This window comes from Antechinus flavipes, chromosome 3 (genome assembly GCF_016432865.1).
Source record: "Antechinus flavipes isolate AdamAnt ecotype Samford, QLD, Australia chromosome 3, AdamAnt_v2, whole genome shotgun sequence".
NCBI classification, from domain to species: domain Eukaryota; kingdom Metazoa; phylum Chordata; class Mammalia; order Dasyuromorphia; family Dasyuridae; genus Antechinus; species Antechinus flavipes.
This window is the reverse complement of record NC_067400.1, coordinates 175,262,147-175,282,339: the sequence shown is the minus strand read 5'-3', so window position 1 is coordinate 175,282,339 and position 20,193 is coordinate 175,262,147. Positions and strand designations below refer to the sequence as shown.

The 20,193-nt window shown below is 32.7% G+C and overlaps 1 protein-coding gene across 6 annotated transcripts in view; it reads left to right on the top strand.

Moving 5' to 3' along the window:
- The window catches only part of LIMS1 (LIM zinc finger domain containing 1), a 210,761-nt gene extending 191,275 nt beyond the window's left edge, over positions 1–19,486 (top strand). For 3 of the 6 annotated variants that reach the window (XM_051984282.1, XM_051984284.1, XM_051984278.1), the window contains 9 exons: positions 3,216–3,282; positions 4,411–4,531; positions 6,253–6,402; positions 7,612–7,762; positions 9,079–9,171; positions 9,537–9,585; positions 11,585–11,660; positions 11,865–12,057; positions 16,646–16,744. In XM_051984282.1, the coding sequence (XP_051840242.1) occupies positions 3,216–3,282; positions 4,411–4,531; positions 6,253–6,402; positions 7,612–7,762; positions 9,079–9,171; positions 9,537–9,585; positions 11,585–11,660; positions 11,865–12,012 (855 nt within the window). In that variant the 3' untranslated portion in view covers positions 12,013–12,057; positions 16,646–16,744. Of the gene's footprint in view, positions 1–3,215; positions 3,283–4,410; positions 4,532–6,252; positions 6,403–7,611; positions 7,763–9,078; positions 9,172–9,536; positions 9,586–11,584; positions 11,661–11,864; positions 12,059–16,645 lie in introns of those variants that run through there. The other 3 variants (XM_051984283.1, XM_051984281.1, XM_051984280.1) reach the window with 2 other exon arrangements.
- The last annotated feature ends 707 nt before the right edge of the window (positions 19,487–20,193 follow it).

Here is a 20,193-nt window from a genome sequence, read left to right as displayed (position 1 = left end):
GAGAAATGGAATTGTATTTGGCTAGTATTGCACCATATAATATAAATCCCAAATTCCCTCACTCAAGAAACATTTATTATTGTCCTTTATTAAAGCACTTTGCTTGACAACAGGAAAGATATAAATTTTTTGTGAGATATGATTTGTACATTCATGAGGCTTACAGTCTAACAGAAGGATAAAATATCAACAAATAACTTTATTGCTACTTCATGTAATAATTCCACCTCTAAGTCTCTTCACCTATGAACAGAACTCCTATGAACAGGCTCAAGGTAAAGAGCCAAAAATTCCTCAAGGTTTCCAGTGAGTTTGAAAGAAAGAACAAGTTTTTGGGGAAACATAATTAGTTTAGTTTTAAAAATTCAATAAATATTTGTTAAGTGTCTACTACAGGCTTGACACTGCTAAATGCTGGGGATACAAATCAGAAAAAGAAAAATAATGCCTGCCTCCAAGGACTTTATAGTCTAACAGGGGAAGAAAACACAAAAGGAAATGGAAAAGAAGGAGCAGTTGGGGGTACTTGGAGTCCAAAACAAACAACTGCAGAAGGCAAGTATAAGTTAGCTGGAAAGTCCAGATCTTTGACCTCTCTAGAGGAAAGCCTTAGCAGTTTAGTGCTCTACTCTCTAGCCTTCCAAACAGATGGGAGAAGTTGAAGGAGACAGAAAACTATAGTATATCTGCACAGAGTTATTCTGCATGATGATGTCAAATCATCCTTACTGGGGTATAAGATTAAAGTGGCAGTGGAACATGCAAGAAAAGATAATATTTCAGATGGGGATCTGGGTCTAAATTTCAGAAGATAGGTCAGAACTGAAGATACAAATTTGGGAGCCACCTGCATAGAGGGAGTAGTTAAATCCAGGAAAGTTGCTTTAACTTAAACCCCCCCCCCCCCGAGGGGGGGATTGTGAAGAAAGTGGAGAAAAGGGATGATGACATCCTTTAAGACGTGCCCAACTTGAGAGGATGGAAAGATAATGAGAGTACAAAGGAACAAAATTAGGTAAGAGAATCGGAAGAATCAGAAACCAAAGGAGAATAGCCCTACTCACTAAAAGAGGTTGGTAAGCAGAAAGAATGGGGGTGGTGAATACTGTTCAAAAGCCATTGGATTTGATGATTAGGATGACCTTGGTGATCTTAAATAAGAGAGAGCAATTTCAGTAGAGTTTTGACAGAAGTCAAATTTCCAGAGGTTAAATGAAAAATGTTTGGTGAGGGGAGGATTTTGGGAAGATGGTGTAGGAAGTTAGTAAATTTCTTTTTTTTTTTTTTTTTTAATTTTTATTTAATAATTACTTTATATTGACAGAATCCATGTCAGGGTAATTTTTTTACAACATTATCCCTTGCACTCATTTCTGTTCCGATTTTTCCCCTCCCTCCCTCCACCCCCTCCCCTAGATGGCAAGCAGTATATCCTAGATACAATATATGTTTGCAGAACCGAACAGTTCTCTTGCTGCACAGGGAGAATTGGATTCAGAAGGTATAAATAACCCGGGAAGAAAAACAAGAATGCAAATAGTGCGCATCCGTTTCCCAGTGTTCTTTCTTTGGGTGTAGCTGCTTCTGTCCGTCATTTATCAATTGAAACTCAGGTCTCTTTGTCAAAGAAATCCACTTCCATCAAAATATGTCCTCATACAATATCGTTGTCGAAGTGCATAATGATCTCCTGGTTCTGCTCATTTCACTCAGCATCAGTTCATGTAAGTCTCGCCAGTCCTCTCTGTATTCATCCTGCTGGTCATTTCTTACAGAACAATAATATTCCATAACATTCATATACCACAATTTACCCAGCCATTCCCCAATTGATGGGCATCCATTCATTTTCCAGTTTCTAGCCACTACAAATAGGGCTGCTACAAACATTTTGGCACATACAGGTCCCTTTCCCTTCTTTAGTATTTCTTTGGGATATAAGCCCAATAGAAACACTGCTGGGTCAAAGGGTATGCACAATTTGATAACTTTTTGGGTATAATTCCAGATTGCTCTCCAGAATGGTTGGATTCGTTCACAACTCCACCAACAATGCATTAGTGTCCCAGTTTTCCCGCATCCCCTCCAACATTCATCATTATTTTTTCCTGTCATCTTAGCCAATCTGACAGGTGTGTAGTGGTATCTCAGAGTTGTCTTAATTTGCATTTCTCTGATCAGTAATGATTTGGAACACTCTTTCATATGAGTGGTAATAGTTTCAATTTTGTCCTCTGAAAATTGTCTGGAAGTCAGTAAATTTCAAGCTCTCCAAATTTCCTCCACAAAGAGAACAAATTTGAGCCTCAGAACGAACATAGACTGGTAAAAAACCAAGAAGAGTTGGGGCAGAATGGAGTCCAGAAAGATCCAAGGAAAGATCCCATGCTCAGGATTAACCTGTGTGAAGTGCAAATAATTCCAGACTAGCTCTGCAGAAATAACCTGTGGGTACCTCTGGAAGGAGCTGGATTTGGCTGCAGCCTTAGCAGGAACCACAAAAACAAAAAAATCTCCCAGTGTTTAAATTTAAAAGTGTATTGGAGGATTCCCAAAATGTGTGGGCTCTGAGGACCAAGGTCTTTATGAACTAGGGAGATTAGAGAAAGCATTGTGAAAAAAGAGGTAGTATTGAGTTGACTTTTAAAGTGTAGATAGGAGTTTAGCAAGCAAAATGAGCTTCAGTTTCCTCTTTTATTTGAGATAGATGATCTTTGGTCCTTTGCAGCTCCTAAGTCCTCCCATCTTACAACATTCTTCCCATGGGCATCTTCACTTCCACATCAGTTTCTATCAGTCTGCTCTTCCTTTTCTTTGTTTCTTAATTTTTTCCTATTGATAGATTAAGATAGCCTTCTCTCATCCTGAGTCACCTTAAAGTCAGTCTCCTTAGTCTCATTTATTAAACTATGCTTTTCCTTTGAGAGCATTAGCAAGAAGTACAAGTTCTAGCCTAAACTTGACTTTTCTATCAAATCGTGTATTTGTATATTGATTCTTGAATATATATTTACTTGTACACACACACACACACACACACACACACACAAGAATCTATTTCAGCAAAATATTTGTTTTGTCTCAAGTGAATTTATAAACTTGTAGAACAGGGTTTTTTGTTTAGTAACTGTTTTTCTGTATTTCTTCATAGCATAGTACCTCTTAAACCCTGTGGGTGCTCAACCCATATTAACTGATGCTTATTTTTCTTGTAGTTTGAAGGAAGGAAATACTGTGAACATGATTTTCAGATGCTTTTTGCCCCATGCTGTCACCAGTGTGGTAAGTCCTAGCACCTAAGTGAGATGTGAATCTTTTTTGGATTTCCTCCACATACAAACAAGTCAACAAACCTGGATTAAAAAGTGTAAATCATAATAGTAGTCTCCATTAAACCTGTCAAACAACTTCATCATCCTTAGTGAACCTTTTAAAATATCTGCAGGAAGAAAAATAACTTTAGAAGCATTAAAACAAGCATACACACACAGCCCAAGCTAAACTTAATTCATTAGAACTTGAGGCCATAGGACTTTCAGAATGTTCACAAATGGATTGCAATTGCCTTGGCCTTCTGTTGGATAAAAGCTTTGAAATATACTTCTAATGCTGTTCTACAGCCTACTAGATAGGTCTTTGCTTTCTGTTTCCATGTAAAGGGAAAAAAAGTAATGAAATCAAAGGAGGAAAATATTCGGCCATTATTCATAAGTTAGCCATGTCTTTTGCGTGTGCTTTTTTCCTTTGCCTGCTTTTTAGTACTTCCACCAGAATTTGCAGAAGTCAAGAAAAATTGGGATCAGTAGTTTATGAATTTTAGTGAAAGTTTGATAATAAAAATTAACTATGGCTTGAAAAGGAGATTTTAAGGTATCTGTGAATTTCAACTATTCATGCTGTACTTTACTAGCAATAATATAGGCAAATAGAAGAAAATCCATTATATAGTTAAAAAAAAAAAAGACAGATTCAGAAATATGGAAAGACCTTAATTTAGAAAGGTTAAGATCACTCACTCCATCCTAGGCTGTCACCTTGACCTTTGTCTTGCCATGGACATATGTCAAAGGCTGGTAACTTTGTGGATTTGCCTCTCATATCTAGTTTATTCACAAGTTAAGACATTATCTTCATGATTTCATTGGTCCTCTTAGAGAATAAAAGTTGAATAGTAACAGCAAGTGAAAGGTTAAAATGGTGAAAGCATAAAACTACAGCTTGCGAATAACAAGCATCAGCAGTTAGTCCATAAAATTCTCCTAGGATTTTAAAATTTTATACTGTGTACACACACAGACATACAATCATTAATAGAGAAAGAAACAGTCTCTTCTAGAATTTTTCCATGTTGTCTTCAGCACTAGCATCTTTGATACCCTTTTAAACAGCCTGGTATTTTATTTCTCACAGGTGAATTTATCATTGGTCGAGTTATTAAAGCTATGAACAATAGCTGGCACCCTGGATGCTTCTGCTGTGATCTCTGCCAGCAAGTTCTAGCAGACATTGGGTTTGTCAAGAATGCTGGGAGGTAGGGTCTGACTATATCCATGTCAAACAAAAATTCTGATTTCCAGAAAGTGATTTTCATAAAAGTAATGTGTATCAGTTGCTTCCCCTCCTCTTTTCCAGGACTTTTTAGAGGTCAATTCTAGAAATCTGAATAGAAATAAGGTCTGAGTGAGAGAATTCATTATGTTGACTAGTCTCCTGTCCTACTCAATTGCTAGGAAAGGGATCCAGGATGCTTGGAGAAGGTGACATAAGAATGTGTATTCCATTTATGAAGTACCTCCTAAGTACCAACTACTGTGCTAAGTAGCTCTGATTTCTAAAAATCAGTCATTTAATCCTCATAACAACTCTTAGATATAAGTGCTATTATTATCATCCCCATTTTACAATTAAGGAAATTTTGGCAGACAGAAGTCAAATGATTTGCCTAGGATTATGCAGCTAGTAAGTGTTGGCCATTTGAACTTGGGTCTTCCTGATGCTTACCAAGTGTTTGTTGAATTGCATTGAATACAGAAAAGAGATTAAATCATCTGGTATCAAGCAAGAAACTTTGAGACATTTACTTCTGTCTTTAGACTTGTATTATTTCTAGAATATTCCCAAAGGACATTTTTAATTGACATGTTTCTGTTGCCATGATGCTTTCCATTATTGTGAATACTGTCTAAATCACATTGTTTGTGATTTTAAAACTAATTTCTTTTGAGAAAAGCTATTACTTCACCTCCAACTCATTACTTAAATCTTTCCAAAGATTTTATCCATGTAAGTACTGCTTATAAGGACAGATCCCAGCTCCTTGTCCATGCTATCATAGATGGTCTTCATGAATTGTTGCAATCAAATTTCAGTTCTCCACTCATTCTCAGAACCTAATCAGCTGGGCAGGATATGCTGGAATGTCTTTCATTTCTTGGACTAATTAATAGATGATGAAAAATAGTGTCTTCTTTTTGTACAATGTGGAAAACTACATGTGCAGAATGTTGCATACATTAATTGGATTTGCTTAACTATTTTTGATACTTGTAAGAGAACTTTCAATGAGCAAGATGTATCGGGAAATAGCTATTTTCAAAGATATCATTAAACTTTTGTTTTAATTAAATTTATTTTTTTTTCTGGCATGTGTATTTGTGTGTGTGTGTGTGTGTGTGTGTGTGTGTGTGTGTATTAGTATTTTTTCTGACAAAACTTTTTTTAAAAAAAGATCATCTTTATATAGCAATAAGTCAAATAATTATGAGGTTCTATGAATATTTCTGTTGTAGTTATTCACAAACAAATACTAAGAAGTGTTCCATTTCTTTTACCACCATCCCCTTCAGACTTTCATGATGCAGTGTGCAGAATTTGCAATCAGAATATGTGGGTTAGAATGCCAGTTCTGCTACTTAATATTGGGCAATTCACTTAACCTCAATTGCCCTCAGTTTCCTTATCTATAAAATGAGCAGTCTGGACTCTGTCTTCTTGAGTTCCTTCGGGCTAAATCTTTGATTCTATGTTCATTTCATCTTGCTAAATGTTTAGGCCCTCTGGTGGCTAAAGATGAACTCACTTTGATTTTAGATTTATTTTTTTCTTTTTGAAACTTGGGACTCCCTTACAAAATTCTGTTTTATTTTTCTAGGTCACTGGGAAAAGCCTTAAAAGTTTTTTTCTTAATTTCAGCATATAATATCTCATATAAATAAGTTTACTGGATTTGGTCTTCTTTCTTGGCTCTTGTAGACATCTTTGTCGCCCTTGTCATAATCGTGAGAAAGCCAGGGGCCTTGGGAAATATATTTGCCAGAAGTGCCATGCCATCATTGATGAGCAGCCTCTTATATTCAAGAATGACCCTTACCATCCAGATCATTTCAACTGTGCCAACTGCGGGTAAAATATTTTAAGTGTTTTATTTTATTTAAACCAGAATAGTTTAATTTGGTTTGATTTTAATTTGAAAAAAACAGTTTCTGTCTTAAAACAAAACAAAACAAACACTTCCTCCTTTAAATGTCATAGGGTATGCAGTTTCAACCAATTAGCTATCAGCAACTGAAGAATGCCCATTTAAAATATATTCTGTATGCTATTTTGTTGGGAGTTTAAAGGTTAAAATTCTTCTGTGTTGTTATCAACTAGAAAGCTTTCAAAGACTTAATCATATAAATTAAAAATTATCTGATCTCATTCTTGTGACCCATTGGCCATTTAATTTCTATTAACACCTTCATTAGAGGTGTGAATGTTATTACATAAGGAATGTCAGATAGAAATGAAACTCAAACCATTCTTTTTGATTTATTTTAGCAGCCTTGGCAAATGATATAACAAAACAGAAGAGAAGCTGACAGGAAATTTAATTTTTTTCCCTTAGGTTTCAGTGAAGTTATTTCCATTTCATACTACTTATCTATAATACAGTAATTGTTCTTCATAGCAACATTATATTATGAACAATTAGTATTAAATAAAATTGGTCTCCAGCTTAGTTTTGAAAGATTCCCTCAGTTTGATTATGTCTATTTGTTATGAAGGTTTTGCTTGTCTTTTTTCCCCCTGGGAGATTGCAGTAGAAGAGAATTTTTTTTTGCTAATTTTTTTTTTCTAATAAAGAAAAAATAAAAACTCCCTCAGGTTTGAGAGTTGCATTGAGACTGCTCTTAGAAATGGTGATTATTTTTGCTATAATGTTTAGATGAGGTGATCTAGAATAAAATGAGATTACATGATAGAAAAAAGATAAATATGATTGTAAGAAAGTCAGATATATACTATCATATTAAACAGCCTATCCATATTATGTTACCTTAAATGATTTTCTGTTATACTGTAACCATCCTGGATGGTTTTGACAAGAATTGAAGGGCCCAGTCTTTTATTAGCTGCTGTGATACCTGTTTCTCTCTTAATTACTTGAATTAAAAAAAAAAAATAGAAACCAAAAAAATGAAAATGAGAGAAAGAGACATCTCTAATGATGTCCTTAAAAACAAAATCATTTCAAAGAGTGCATAGGTGAAAAATGTTGTTGTTGTTATTGTTTTGGTATCCTTTGAATGTATGAATATGTGCTAATTTTGCTGACTTTTGGGGGGATAGGAAAGAATTGACTGCTGATGCTCGTGAATTGAAAGGAGAACTATATTGTTTGCCATGTCATGACAAAATGGGAGTTCCCATTTGTGGAGCCTGTAGACGGCCTATCGAAGGACGTGTTGTAAATGCTATGGGCAAGCAGTGGCATGTGGAGGTAAGAACCAGGTTGTAAGTAACTTTTTTCCTTTAACTATCCATATTATCAAGAATATCTCTTACTTTTCAAATAAATACAGAAAACTATTAGGCTTTTCATTGTGAGATGAAACACTGAGATCACTTAACACTTTTAAGATCTTTCATATTAATGGGAACAATTGTTTCCAATCTGAAATTCATATGCTACACAAAAAATCTTCTCAAGAGAGCAGAGGTAATATTTTATAAATGACTTTTATCCTATTGAAATATTACAGTTGTTGTCGAGTTAGTGAAAACATTTACGGAATACAGAGAGAGAATGGCTTAGAAGGTAAGGTAGGAAAGGGAGGAGGGAGCATTGTAGAGCATTTGAAAAACTTGAAAGAGATGACGAAGGAATAATTCCTATTGACCAAAATTAAGTGAATGAGGTTTAGATGAAAAATCTGAGTGGCAGCAACTTGCTGAAAGACAAGATAATTGATCTCTTACATAATCCAGAATTCCATATTGATATATAGTCAATGAAGTCCCAGAATTTTTATATTCTGTAAAAGCCTATCTCCTTCTTACCAAAGATGCTTACAAGGCATGTTTATGGTGACAACTTATCTCTGTACACCTCATTTTCACTCTCAATCAAATGTAAAGGAAGAAATAAACTGTCAATTGAACATAATTTGTAGGTATCTGTTTCAAAAACTACACAAAAAATAATGCAATTAACTGACAAGCCAAATCAAGGGACTTACTTAACTATGTTCTGATAAATATCTAACAATTTTGTTATAAAAACTATTTGGTACTAAAGAAAATTTTAGTAAATTTTAAATTACACACATATGCATATGTGTATATACACACAGACACACACAATAAACTCCAGAATCTATTTCCTTTTATTTTGAGTAGAGGGTGTGAGAAAATTCACTGAAATCTAGAAGTTAAGGTAAGTATGGAATATGAGAACCAAAAACAGTTGTTTACACTGCACTTATACAGAACATCTTTTGAGTATCAGATTTGTGCTATAGGTCTTTCTGATATTTTCCCTCTGTATCACAAGAGTTCCTTATTTCTGCAGCAAAAAAAAAAAAAAAAAAAAAAAAAAAAACTATCCCTTTTTTGAATTTGCATTTCCATAAGTCATGTTCCAAAATCATGTTTCTGATTTTTAGAGGACAGAGTTTAGAATTTGCTCAATGGTAAAAAAAGAAATGGCCGTTTTATCAAATGTAGACTTTTGTATTTCAGATTTTCAATATTCAAATGTTAACATTAAAATAAAAACAAGGCAACTCAGAAATGATCTATACATTTTCTTTGCAGCATTTTGTCTGTGCCAAGTGTGAGAAGCCATTTCTTGGGCATCGTCATTATGAAAGGAAGGGCCTGGCATATTGTGAAACTCACTACAATCAGGTGATTGTTAGATTTTTAAAAACCATATTTGCTTGTTATTATGAATTCTAAAATTTTATCTTATAAAAAAATAATGTAAAAGTTACCTCTTTCCCTCCTTGGCAGAGATTGGGGACTGTGGGTATGGAGCACAACTATGTAAGAGGTGGGCTTTTTTTCCTCAAAATAAAGTGAGTTTTTTTTTTTTTTTTTTTTTGGCCAAATTCCTACTATGGATAATTGGATTGCTAACCTGAAGTGTAGTTTTTAGTAGTTACCCAATACTTTTTGCTTCTAAGCATAAAAGAGATGTAGAATGGTTGTTTGTATTGCCAGTGAAGTTTTAAACTTTCCTCTTTTTTTTTTTTTTTTTTTTCCTTCCACAGCTATTTGGTGATGTTTGTTTCCACTGTAATCGTGTTATTGAAGGGGATGGTAAGCCTCTTATAAAATGTCACTATAATTTGAAACATGTAGATAGGAATGAGTTTGCTTTTTTTAATTATAAAATGTGATTATCATCGTCATTTCTCTTTCTACCACTATGGAGTGAGTCTTTGACAATCTGAGCAGAATCAGATTTGTTACCACTAAAAGGAAAGATGCTTAATACCTTGAGTTTAGAATAGTTATCTCATTCTTTAAAAAGCTTTTTATTTTCAAAACATATGCATGAATAATTTTTCAACTTGGCTCTTGCATAGCCTTGTGTTTCAGATTTTTCCCTCCTTTCCCCCACCCTCTCCCCTGGATAGCAAGGAATCTAATATATATTATACATGTTTAAAATATATGTTAAATCCAATATGTTTAAACATATTTATACAATTCTATTGTACAAGAAAAACCAAATCAAAAAGGAAAGAAAATGAGTAAGGAAAGAAAATGCAAGTGAACAACATCAAAAAGAGTGAGAATGTTACATTATGATCCACATTCAGTTCCCACAGGCCACTCTCTGAGTGTAGATGGCTTTCTTCATCACAAGATCATTGGAACTGGCATAAATTAGAATAGTTATTTCATATCTTATATGAGGCTCACGGTTAAGGAAGCAGATTCTAAATGCAGCATCATATTTATTTCAGTCAGTTAGTACAAAGCTAAATTCTAAAAGAATTAGACTATGGGCAATTAGGAATTTTAAATAAGGACTTCAGTATGACATAGCACTTAATCCTCTGCTTCTTGTGGTCACAGATGTTCACTCCCACAAGATGTCATTGATATGACAATGAATAGTGTGAGAATCATTGTTTTAAATTTTATACTAATACACTGGGGGTAGGGATCCTGTTTTATTTCCATACTAATTATGGATTAGAAACAATGGAGGCTGAGGGAATATGTTTATAAGGAACAACTCTAGCCTCTCGGGTTGTTTGGGAAGACAACCCTAACCCTGAAAATGCTAATACCCTGGCCCAGGCACCAAGAAACATTTCTGTTGTTCTTATCACCCATGTACTTTGGTAATCATGTAATTCTGTTTGACTGAAACAAAAAGGAAGCAGCTGTGTTTGGAAATGGTTGTCAAGCACAAATATACCAGAAACATCCTGGATGCAAGTTTTGAATGTGCTTGTTGCCAGCATGCTTTATTATTCAGGAAGTACTTTCTCAAACAGGCTGCCCCCATGCAATTGGCAAAGGATTAATGTTCAGAAAGCAAGCAATAAAACCTATGAAAGTCACAAATACTTAATTCTTTCCTGTATAAAACAGCTTATCAGGTTAAAAAAAAGGAGTAATTTACTGGTTAAAAAAAAGGGGGGGGGGCAGAATGGTGGTGGAAAGAGTTAAATAAACAATAATGTATTGGAATACTATAAAACAATGAAGGCAAATAAGAGGAATATAAAAAAATCTAGAAATATTTTTATGAAATAATGAAAAGGGGGAAAAAAAAACAGGATACATGGTGATAAAATCAATAAAAGAGAAAAATGAATGGACAAAGAATCCTGATGGAAGTTTAGAAGTAAAAAAAAGTTGTAAGATACTTTGTATTGAAATTTATTTAAATATAAATAGTTACCAAATGTGTTTAATTAGTTGTATTGATGCCAAACATTAGTTGTGGAATCGGTTTTTTAAAGAAAAATGTTATTAAAAAATGTCAAGAGTCACTCCTGAGTTTTATTCTGTTCAAAGGTGAAAAATGAATACCCAATTTGGAGCAGTTAGGTTAAATTTGTGTGAGAGGTTTTGTTTTATTTTTAATTTGGAGACAACACCATTTAATTTAAATCTTTATTAAAAGGTGAATTCTTTGACTACTGGATACTCCCGCTAGTGTTGCCATTGACTGCTGATTCAAGGCAAAGGAATGAAATAGCTTTGGCTACATTTTAAGTTAATGAATTTTAGATATTTTTGACTCAATACCAGCAACTTTGTGACTATTGACAGAATCTGTTACTTTTCTTTCTAGTTGTTTCAGCCCTGAATAAGGCTTGGTGTGTGAACTGCTTTGCCTGTTCTACTTGCAACACTAAGTTAACACTCAAGTAAGTTCTGTGATTTAAGTCCATGTGAATCTTTTAGATGTTAAAAAAAAAAAAAAAAAAAAAAAAAAAAAGCAGAGGTAAAAAAAAAGTGGTCCTGTGATTTCAACTTTTTCCTCTGTCCTTTCTGTCTGAGCTCTTAAAATCAAAGATTCCTTAACTCTCTTCTGTATTTTTTATTCTGTCTCTTCTTTGTTCTGCTCAAAGGGATAAGTTTATTGAAATTGATCTAAAACCAGTCTGCAAACACTGTTATGAGAAAATGCCAGAAGAATTTAAACGGCGACTTGCTAAACGGGAGAAAGAAGCAAAGGATAAGGACAAGCAGAAAAAGAAAAAGCCAATCTGTTTGTAAACTTTTCTATCTCTTCTTTCAGCATTTCCAGTACTTTCTCCTTTGGTTAGTGCTTTAGGAACTTTTTCTTTTCTTTTCATTTTTTCTCCATTTTTTTTCTTCCTTTCTTTTTCTTTCTTTCTTTCTTTTGTTTCCCTCTCTTTTTTTGCATGTGTTTGTGACTATCCAAGAAGTTGAAATACTGATAATAATCATGTGCATCTGAGGTCTGCCAGTTAGATTACTTATCAACTAATCCTGTTAGGTATGTTTTTTGGTTCTTGGGTTTTGGGTTTTTTTGGCAAGACAAGTAATTTTGTTTTTATACTCTTTATTTTACCTAGATGTCAGTGTGCAAAAATGGTAGCTAATTATAACAAACCACTTTGCAAATGTGTCTTTTTTTTGTCTTCACAAAAACTCATCTCCATTTTATAGATGAAGGAACTGAGGCAGACTGAAATTGTGACTTGGCTAGTATCATACAGTTAAATGACTGAGACTAAATATGAACTTGGGTCTTCTTGATTCTGTTTAGTCCCTCAAAATAAATGTATTTATAGGAGAAAAACATTGATTTTGTTAAATAGAATGGGATAGCTGTGTAAATATTCCTTATTTTTATTCACTTGACTTTTCTTCTATTTCTACTTTGCTGATCCTCAACCCCTACTATTTGCCTCTTCTGCTACTAATGAATGCTGCTAAAGGACATCATGAAACTATCCATTCTAATCTGTGCTTAATTAAACTCAGCTATGTTCTCACTGCTACAAGGTGATTTTTGTTTCCTGTTGACTGTCCTCTTTAATCCTTATGCCCTCAAATTTCATCCCTTTTCCTTAGCTCAACAGATCTCCTCATCTCCTACTCTTGAGTCTCCATTATGGACTCCTTAAGCTCCCTTCTTCTACCTAATAATAATAATAATAATAATGATAATAATAGCTAATATTTATAAAGTGACTGCTATGTGTCGGGTGTTGTACTAAATACTTTGCAAATATTTTCTCTTCAAACTTCTCAATATCCTTACCTGTTAGTTCTTCATTCCCAACATTTTCTCCAAAAATGATAATCCTTCTCTTTGCCAAAGCATTTGTAAGGTCATTAAAACCTTCTTATCACTAAATGTTATTTTTTTCTGCTCTTTTATAACATTTTTGTTGATCTCTCATTGTTGATCTATACTATTCTTAATAATGGCTCCTTCCCTGGCTTTTTAAATCAAACTCTACTGGTCTCTCTGAACCTCTTTTTAACTCTTTTATGGGCTCCTCCCAATCTTTAATTTTTTTCTCTGAGATTCATTCAGTTCTTGATACTTTTTTCTTCATTCTTCTTTCTCTTTGGTAAATCCATCAGAATCCACAGCTTTAGTTGTCATCCTGTGAGGAAGATTTCTAACCATTCTGTAGTATTTCACTTATACCAATCTGCCTGATGACTAGCTAGACTAGCTCCACTTTTATGTCCCACCAATACTCAACATGTTCAGAATTTATTTCCCCTTTCCCTCAAAATCTGCCCCTTCTCCTAAATTCTCAGTTGGTATTGATACCACCACTCTTTCTCAAAGCATCCTGGTTTTAATATTAAAATTACCTTTGATTTTTATCTTATTTCCACAGCCAATCAGTTGCCAAGTCTTATCAATTCTACCTTGACAGTATTTGTCAGATTCATCCTTTACTTTCTACTCCTCTAACTTCAAACCTCTTGACTATACTATTCTAATATCATCCTATTTGGTCCTCATATCCCCATTCAATCCAGTCTTTAATTCACCTTTCACAACCTTGTAATCTTGTAATTGTACTTTATTTCTGCATTATTGTGTTTTTTGTTTTTTAATCTTTACTACTTTATAATCCATAGTGGTTTGGTCTGCCATTGCCTGATGAATAAAATATAAACTAATCTTGGCATTTAAAACCATCCAGTCTGGTTCTTACCCTTTCAGACTTTTATCATATTATTCCCCTTCATGTATTCTCCTTTCCAGATAAACTAAACTACTGTTGATTCCTCCTTTTCATCCAGTTCTGTTCTGTCTTCATACCTTTGTTTCTATCATCCAATTATACCTAAAATGTTTATTTCCCTCTCTTCCCACTGCCTCAATACCTTCTTAGTCTTTGAAAGGCCTCTTCTTCCTACCAGCTACAAGGGATTGAGAGCCTCTCCTCTTATCCTACTTCCCCAATTAGATTGTAAATTAACGAGAACAGGATCTAGATCCTATCCATTTTGGCATTCTTAATAAATAGCATAGTACCTCAAATATATGGAGGTACATTTTAATCTGATGTTATTTTGGCTTTTACTGATTCCTAGCCCACCCTTGATTTACTTTTTCAAAATACTTTATATGTGACTATATTCTTGTGATACCATAATACTTTCAAGTGTTAAACACATAGTAGCATTCAACCATTTCAACTGTATAAACCTAAAACAATTCCTTTTTAAAAAATCCTTTCAATAAAGTCACCTGTCAGGCAGACTCTGGCTTCTGTCTCTACTCAACAATTTCTCATTAAGAAACAAAAACCTAGCTGTGTGACCCTGGGCAAGTCGCTTAACCTTCAATTGCCTCAGTAAAACAAACAAAAAAAATTAAATCTTATGTGTCTATTTGCCTTTAAATGGTTTTGACACTTATAATATATATTTAATTATAGAATTCAAAGAATAGTATTTCATCCTCTTACATCCTGTTGCATTGCAAGCATGCTTTCCCTGTTTTTCTATTTTTATGTGTTTTAAGTTTTTTTAAAAATTGACTTATTATAACAATGTTTGCATTTCTTTTTTAAACTTAAAATTTCCATAGAAGGAATCTAACATAGCAGTAAACATGAAAATATGGAGAGATTATCAAACTCTTTCTAGAAAGTAATGTCTAATTTTATTAAAAGGAATAGAATTTCTCAGTCCTTTTAGTGATAGGATCACATTTGTGTATATTTTCACATTTGTGAAAATACATCATCTAATAATAGCATTTGAATGAATGAAAGAAAAGGTATCTATGAAATTATTTTGTGGGGAGGGTGGTACTGAAGTATTTGAGTAGCTAGGTCCCTATTAGTACAAAATGAATCTCCTGAAGTGGTAACATTAATTCAAATTCACACTATAGCCTTCCATTAGGTTGGAACCAGTGAACATATTTTACATAATTATTATTTTAGATAGTGTGAATTTCAATACAGGCCTCCATTTCAGGAGATTCATTATTTGTACTGATAAAACTTAGATGTATTTTTAGTCCAATTGAAAATAGCCCTTCTTTGAATTGCCTATGAAAGAATCTTTTTACAGGAAGAGCTAAAAAGTAATTTCCAAATTGATGTTAAAAAAAAAAAAGTATCTTCTAATTAAGAGCAAATTATTAATATTTTAACATTAACAACACTGAGCCTCAACAAAAGTTTAACATTTGAGCAACTTTGTTAAGTACTACTATTATGTTGTGATTTAAAAATTACTACTTAAAAATGGAATTTTTTGAAATCTGAAATATTTCATTTATTTATCTCTTTTTTTTTTTTTGAGTATGACCTTTTCTGCTCACTCATTGAATACTTGTTGACTGAATTTCAAAGAGTTAGATAATGTTTACAAGTTAGAATATTATTTAATTTATTTAACTCTTATTTAATTTCAAACTCTTGACCCTAGATTCTAAAACCAGCAAATCATTGAGATGGCCTTTTTGAAACGGTATCTGCCTTCTGGCAGTAGAAAGGGAGGCAGCACAAATCTTACTTTTTTTTGCTACAAATTTTGCCATGAAGTGAAAGTTGTGCTGTTTGACCTTTGATATTAATTTAGGATTTGTATATATTTACAGAATAACCTGGGAATGGGAAGATGTCTAAAAATTTTCAAAAACTTTATAATTTCTGTGAAATTTTGTGTAACATAAACAACCATTTTGTCACTATTACTTTTTTCATGGTCAAAATAACTATTTTTTGGAAAAATCCATTTTGTTTTAAGGATAAAATCTTCAAAGTTACTTAATCTAAAATTTTTGATAATAAATAATGTTGCTACCAAGTGATCAAAGCAAACCTGTGATACAATGATGTGTTTATAGTCCCATAAATAATGTGTGTGTGTGTGTGTGTGTGTGTGTGTGTATGTATGTGTAGATGTATGTATAATAGATTTTATTAAAGAGAAATTAAAAGTAATAGCATTGCTAAAAGATTCTTCAGTTTACCAAAAGTATTTACAAAAAATTTTCTTTAAATAAAGAACTTCTTAATACTTCACTTAAAACAATTAAAATGAGAAAACAGTAGATGTAGGTTAACATTTCAGGCTAACATTTTTAATGGCAAGCGTCTACAATTTTTTAATTGCCTAAAAATGGCAAAGCCAGTTGTGAATATCCAAATGTACATTAGCATAATAAAACTATCAGTGTAGACTGGAATAAGTGTATCTTTGCCTCAGTAAGAGGGATTAAGTTAAGACTTTAGTCTTTTGTTTACACAGGAAGGATATCATGATATATTAATTTTCCTCAACAAAATCACTTTATATTATTTAGGTTGTCATGTTTAAAACATTTCCACTAACGTATCTTCTTTCTCTTTCTCCCCCCCTCCCCCCACACCTTTTTAAAAAACATTTTTAGGAATAAATTTGTGGAGTTTGACATGAAGCCTGTCTGTAAGAAATGCTACGAGAAATTTCCATTAGAACTGAAGAAAAGACTTAAGAAATTGGCTGAAACCTTGGGGAGAAAATAATTATTTTTTGTTTGTTTTTTAAATCTCGTTTCGTATACAAAGATTAGGAAATGTTACATTACTTGATTTCATTCACCCTCTTTCATGGTTTTATCCCATAAGAGTAAGGATTTAAAAGCTTCTATAACTCAAATAGCTTCACAATATTGTTATACTGCCCTTTTTCCTTTAAAAAACTTTAACTTTCATATGGCTGTATGTAGAACATATCTGAAATTCTCTATTTTCCCTCTCAATACAAACTCATTTGTAGATATAGACTATACTTGCATGGCAAGTTTCATATGATTAAATTCAAATTAATTAAGGCAAAAAAAAACTAACATATTTTTATGAAAGTCTTAGCTTTTGGATGATTCAGCTACCAAATTATGGAGTAATTTTGAATTAGAGTTAAAAGAAAATTACTGCCATTTGAGCAAAAATTAACATGCAAATCTTAAAAAAAATTTTTGAGTATCAGATCAGAGTTCTTGATTTTCAGGTTGCCAAGATAGGAAACAAGTTTATTTGGAACTACTTGAAGCTTGCTATTTTTCTGTTAAATGAAATGATTATTCTGCATGGTTTTATATTTTACTCTTATTGTTTATGAATCTTATTCTTTCAGATATATAACAGTAGTTTAGGATATCTACCAAATATGTATTCAGTTTTTAAAATTTCCTTTTTTGTGTGTGCAGAGAATTTATACCAGGATTTGAAAAGACATTATACTTTAACTATATTGGACATATGAAGTATTTTTTTTAATGTATTAAATCAAATATTCTTATCATGCTTTTAGGTTTTGACAAGCTATAGTCTTAGAATAGGATATAGAACTCAATTTTATGTAATCTTGGAATGTTGACACTTTTAAAAACAGTGAATGTATGTATCTATATTGGTCAGACTTCTTTTAATATTCTCTCTAATAGCTATGCTTTATATACAATCAAACTCACTTTGCCTTAGAAAAGTGTGTCTTTTAATCACAAGCTCTTGCTGCTTGGTACAATACCAAATTAAAAAAAAAAACAAACAAGTGAACTTAATTAGACTAGTAAACCCAAATTCCTTTACCATGGCCTTAAAATATTTTTAAAAATATTTTTCCAGATAAAACTCATGGAGTTTATTACTTGTTTTTCAGAAAGTGAGAGATGTACATACTATGCTTCAAAATTTCTATCTTGATTTCATTATCCAGTAAGATACTTTTTTTTTTCTTACAGAAAGGAAGTAGAAGTAACCTTAGATTGGACAGAAGCATTTTCTTAAAAGTTAATTTTAGCCCCAAAATAAGATACCCAACAATTTTTCAACCTGACTGTCCATATGGATTTGTTACATAATAGAAATGCAATTCTAGAAACGTTTTTTTTAAAAATACTGTTTTTGTCATCAGGATCAGACCATGATAAAGTGCTCAAAATGAACTCTAAGGGGGAAAACATCAGTTTGCCAAAGCATCTTTGGAAATGGTTTTTATGATTTTTCCATCTCTTTAATCAACTAACTGGGAACTTTTGGGCTCCCTTCAATACTTTGAATAAGTAGTTATTTCTCAGACAACTTTCACCAAAGTAAATTGATTTCAAACTTGCTGTAGCAAATTACACAGGTTTTTGTTTTTAGTGTTTTAGCATCAGATGGTAGCCCAACAGGTAAACCCCTCATATAAAACATTGAATTAATAGTTTGAAGGTACATGTATTCATTCAACCAGTATAGACTGAATTCCTGTTATTTGCAAGTTGTAGGATCTATAGATGCAAAAAAATATATTTTTTGCTCCTTAAAACTGTGCCTTTATCATCTCAAATATGACCAGCAACATAAAACCTAAAAAATACTTTTTCAATACCAGTCACTAAGGTGGAGAGAATTTTCAAAACTAGTCTAAATATTAAGAAGAGCAACACAAATTTGTCAGAGGAGAGACAGGAAAAAACACCACCATCATGGATTCTATGAGTTTAATAAGGATATACTTAACACATAAGTAAGCAAGGTATGTTTTTGCCTATTAGTATATCCCTAACAACTGAAATTTTATTAACAATTCATTTCTATGTTTTGGCATAGATGTCCTCATTTAAAATGCAGATTACTTGAGAGGGTCAATATCCCTTAACTCTATAATATATATTTGCTCATTACATATGAGGTCCTTTGTGGAAGAAAGTATTAGAGCCACTGGCAGTATGAAGGGAAGAAACTATCAGGGAAGGGAGAAAGTTCTTAGGGGAGGAATGCCAAAGACAAGCTGCCTACCTGGCAATTTTTGTCCATAGAACTTATTCTAACCACAATTCTTGTCAGGTTAGTAAGGCACTAGTTAAGCTTCACAATTTGTAGACAGTAATTTGTTCTACATCTTTGTCTTAACATTTAAGTCCTTGGTATAAGAAATTAAATGTTATGAAATAAACCATGGCCCTTATTTACATATGAGTAGTTGCAATTTCTCTTAGAAATAAGCCAAATATGTAGGGGGAACATATTAAGGTACAAGGAAAATTGACTGTTAACACTATATTTGAAATAAGACATTATGTTGCCTTACCTATTTGCTAAAATAGCTCTTTCCAAGTGAAAGAAAATGTAAAAAGGCTAATAATATACCTAAATCTATGACTTATAGATTGTAAGCCTGATGGCAGGGACACTATATTAATATTTTAATGTCTTATCTAGCAGTATCTCCTTGGTGCTTAATAAATATTTAAAATAATTAACAATAGTCTATTGTGTGTTTTTCATTTGAATGGCTTTGCGATACCATGAGAACTCATTCAATAGTGTCAAAGGGCAAATAAACTTTTAATGTGTTATATGGGCTAATTCTCCATCCAGTATTCAGTAATAATGTGGTTATATACATGTGTGTATACATGTATTCACATACATACTTTCATTAGAGAATCATATTTATGGGGACATGATCTGATCCATGTATAAACACAAATGTAATCAAGGATCCAGAGGTTACCTAGGTCCTGTTCAGACTTCAGTAACTTCTCATAAATCATTCTTTAGTTTATTCCCCGAGGTTATTCTCTGGAAACAGCATAGATCTTCCCAGGTCTCTACAAAATGATTTAAAAGAGAGAAGAACCCTCTGTTCCTAACAAATATTTACACTAACAATGTATCAAGTAGAGGACAGTTTTACTCTTACCTAACAGAAAATTCATTATACAAAGAATTTAAATTTGAGTTTCAAGACAAGGAAAGCTTCATATAATAAAAAATGACAGTTCCACCTAAACTAATCTACTTACTCAATAACATTCCAATTAAGTTACCAAGAAAAAAAGCTAGAAAAAATGAAATTTATTTGGAAGAACAAAAAATCAAAAATATTAAAGGAATCAATTTTTTAAAATGTAAAGAAAAGAGATTTAGCAGTACCAGTGATTTTAAGCTATCTGGTACTGGTTAAGAA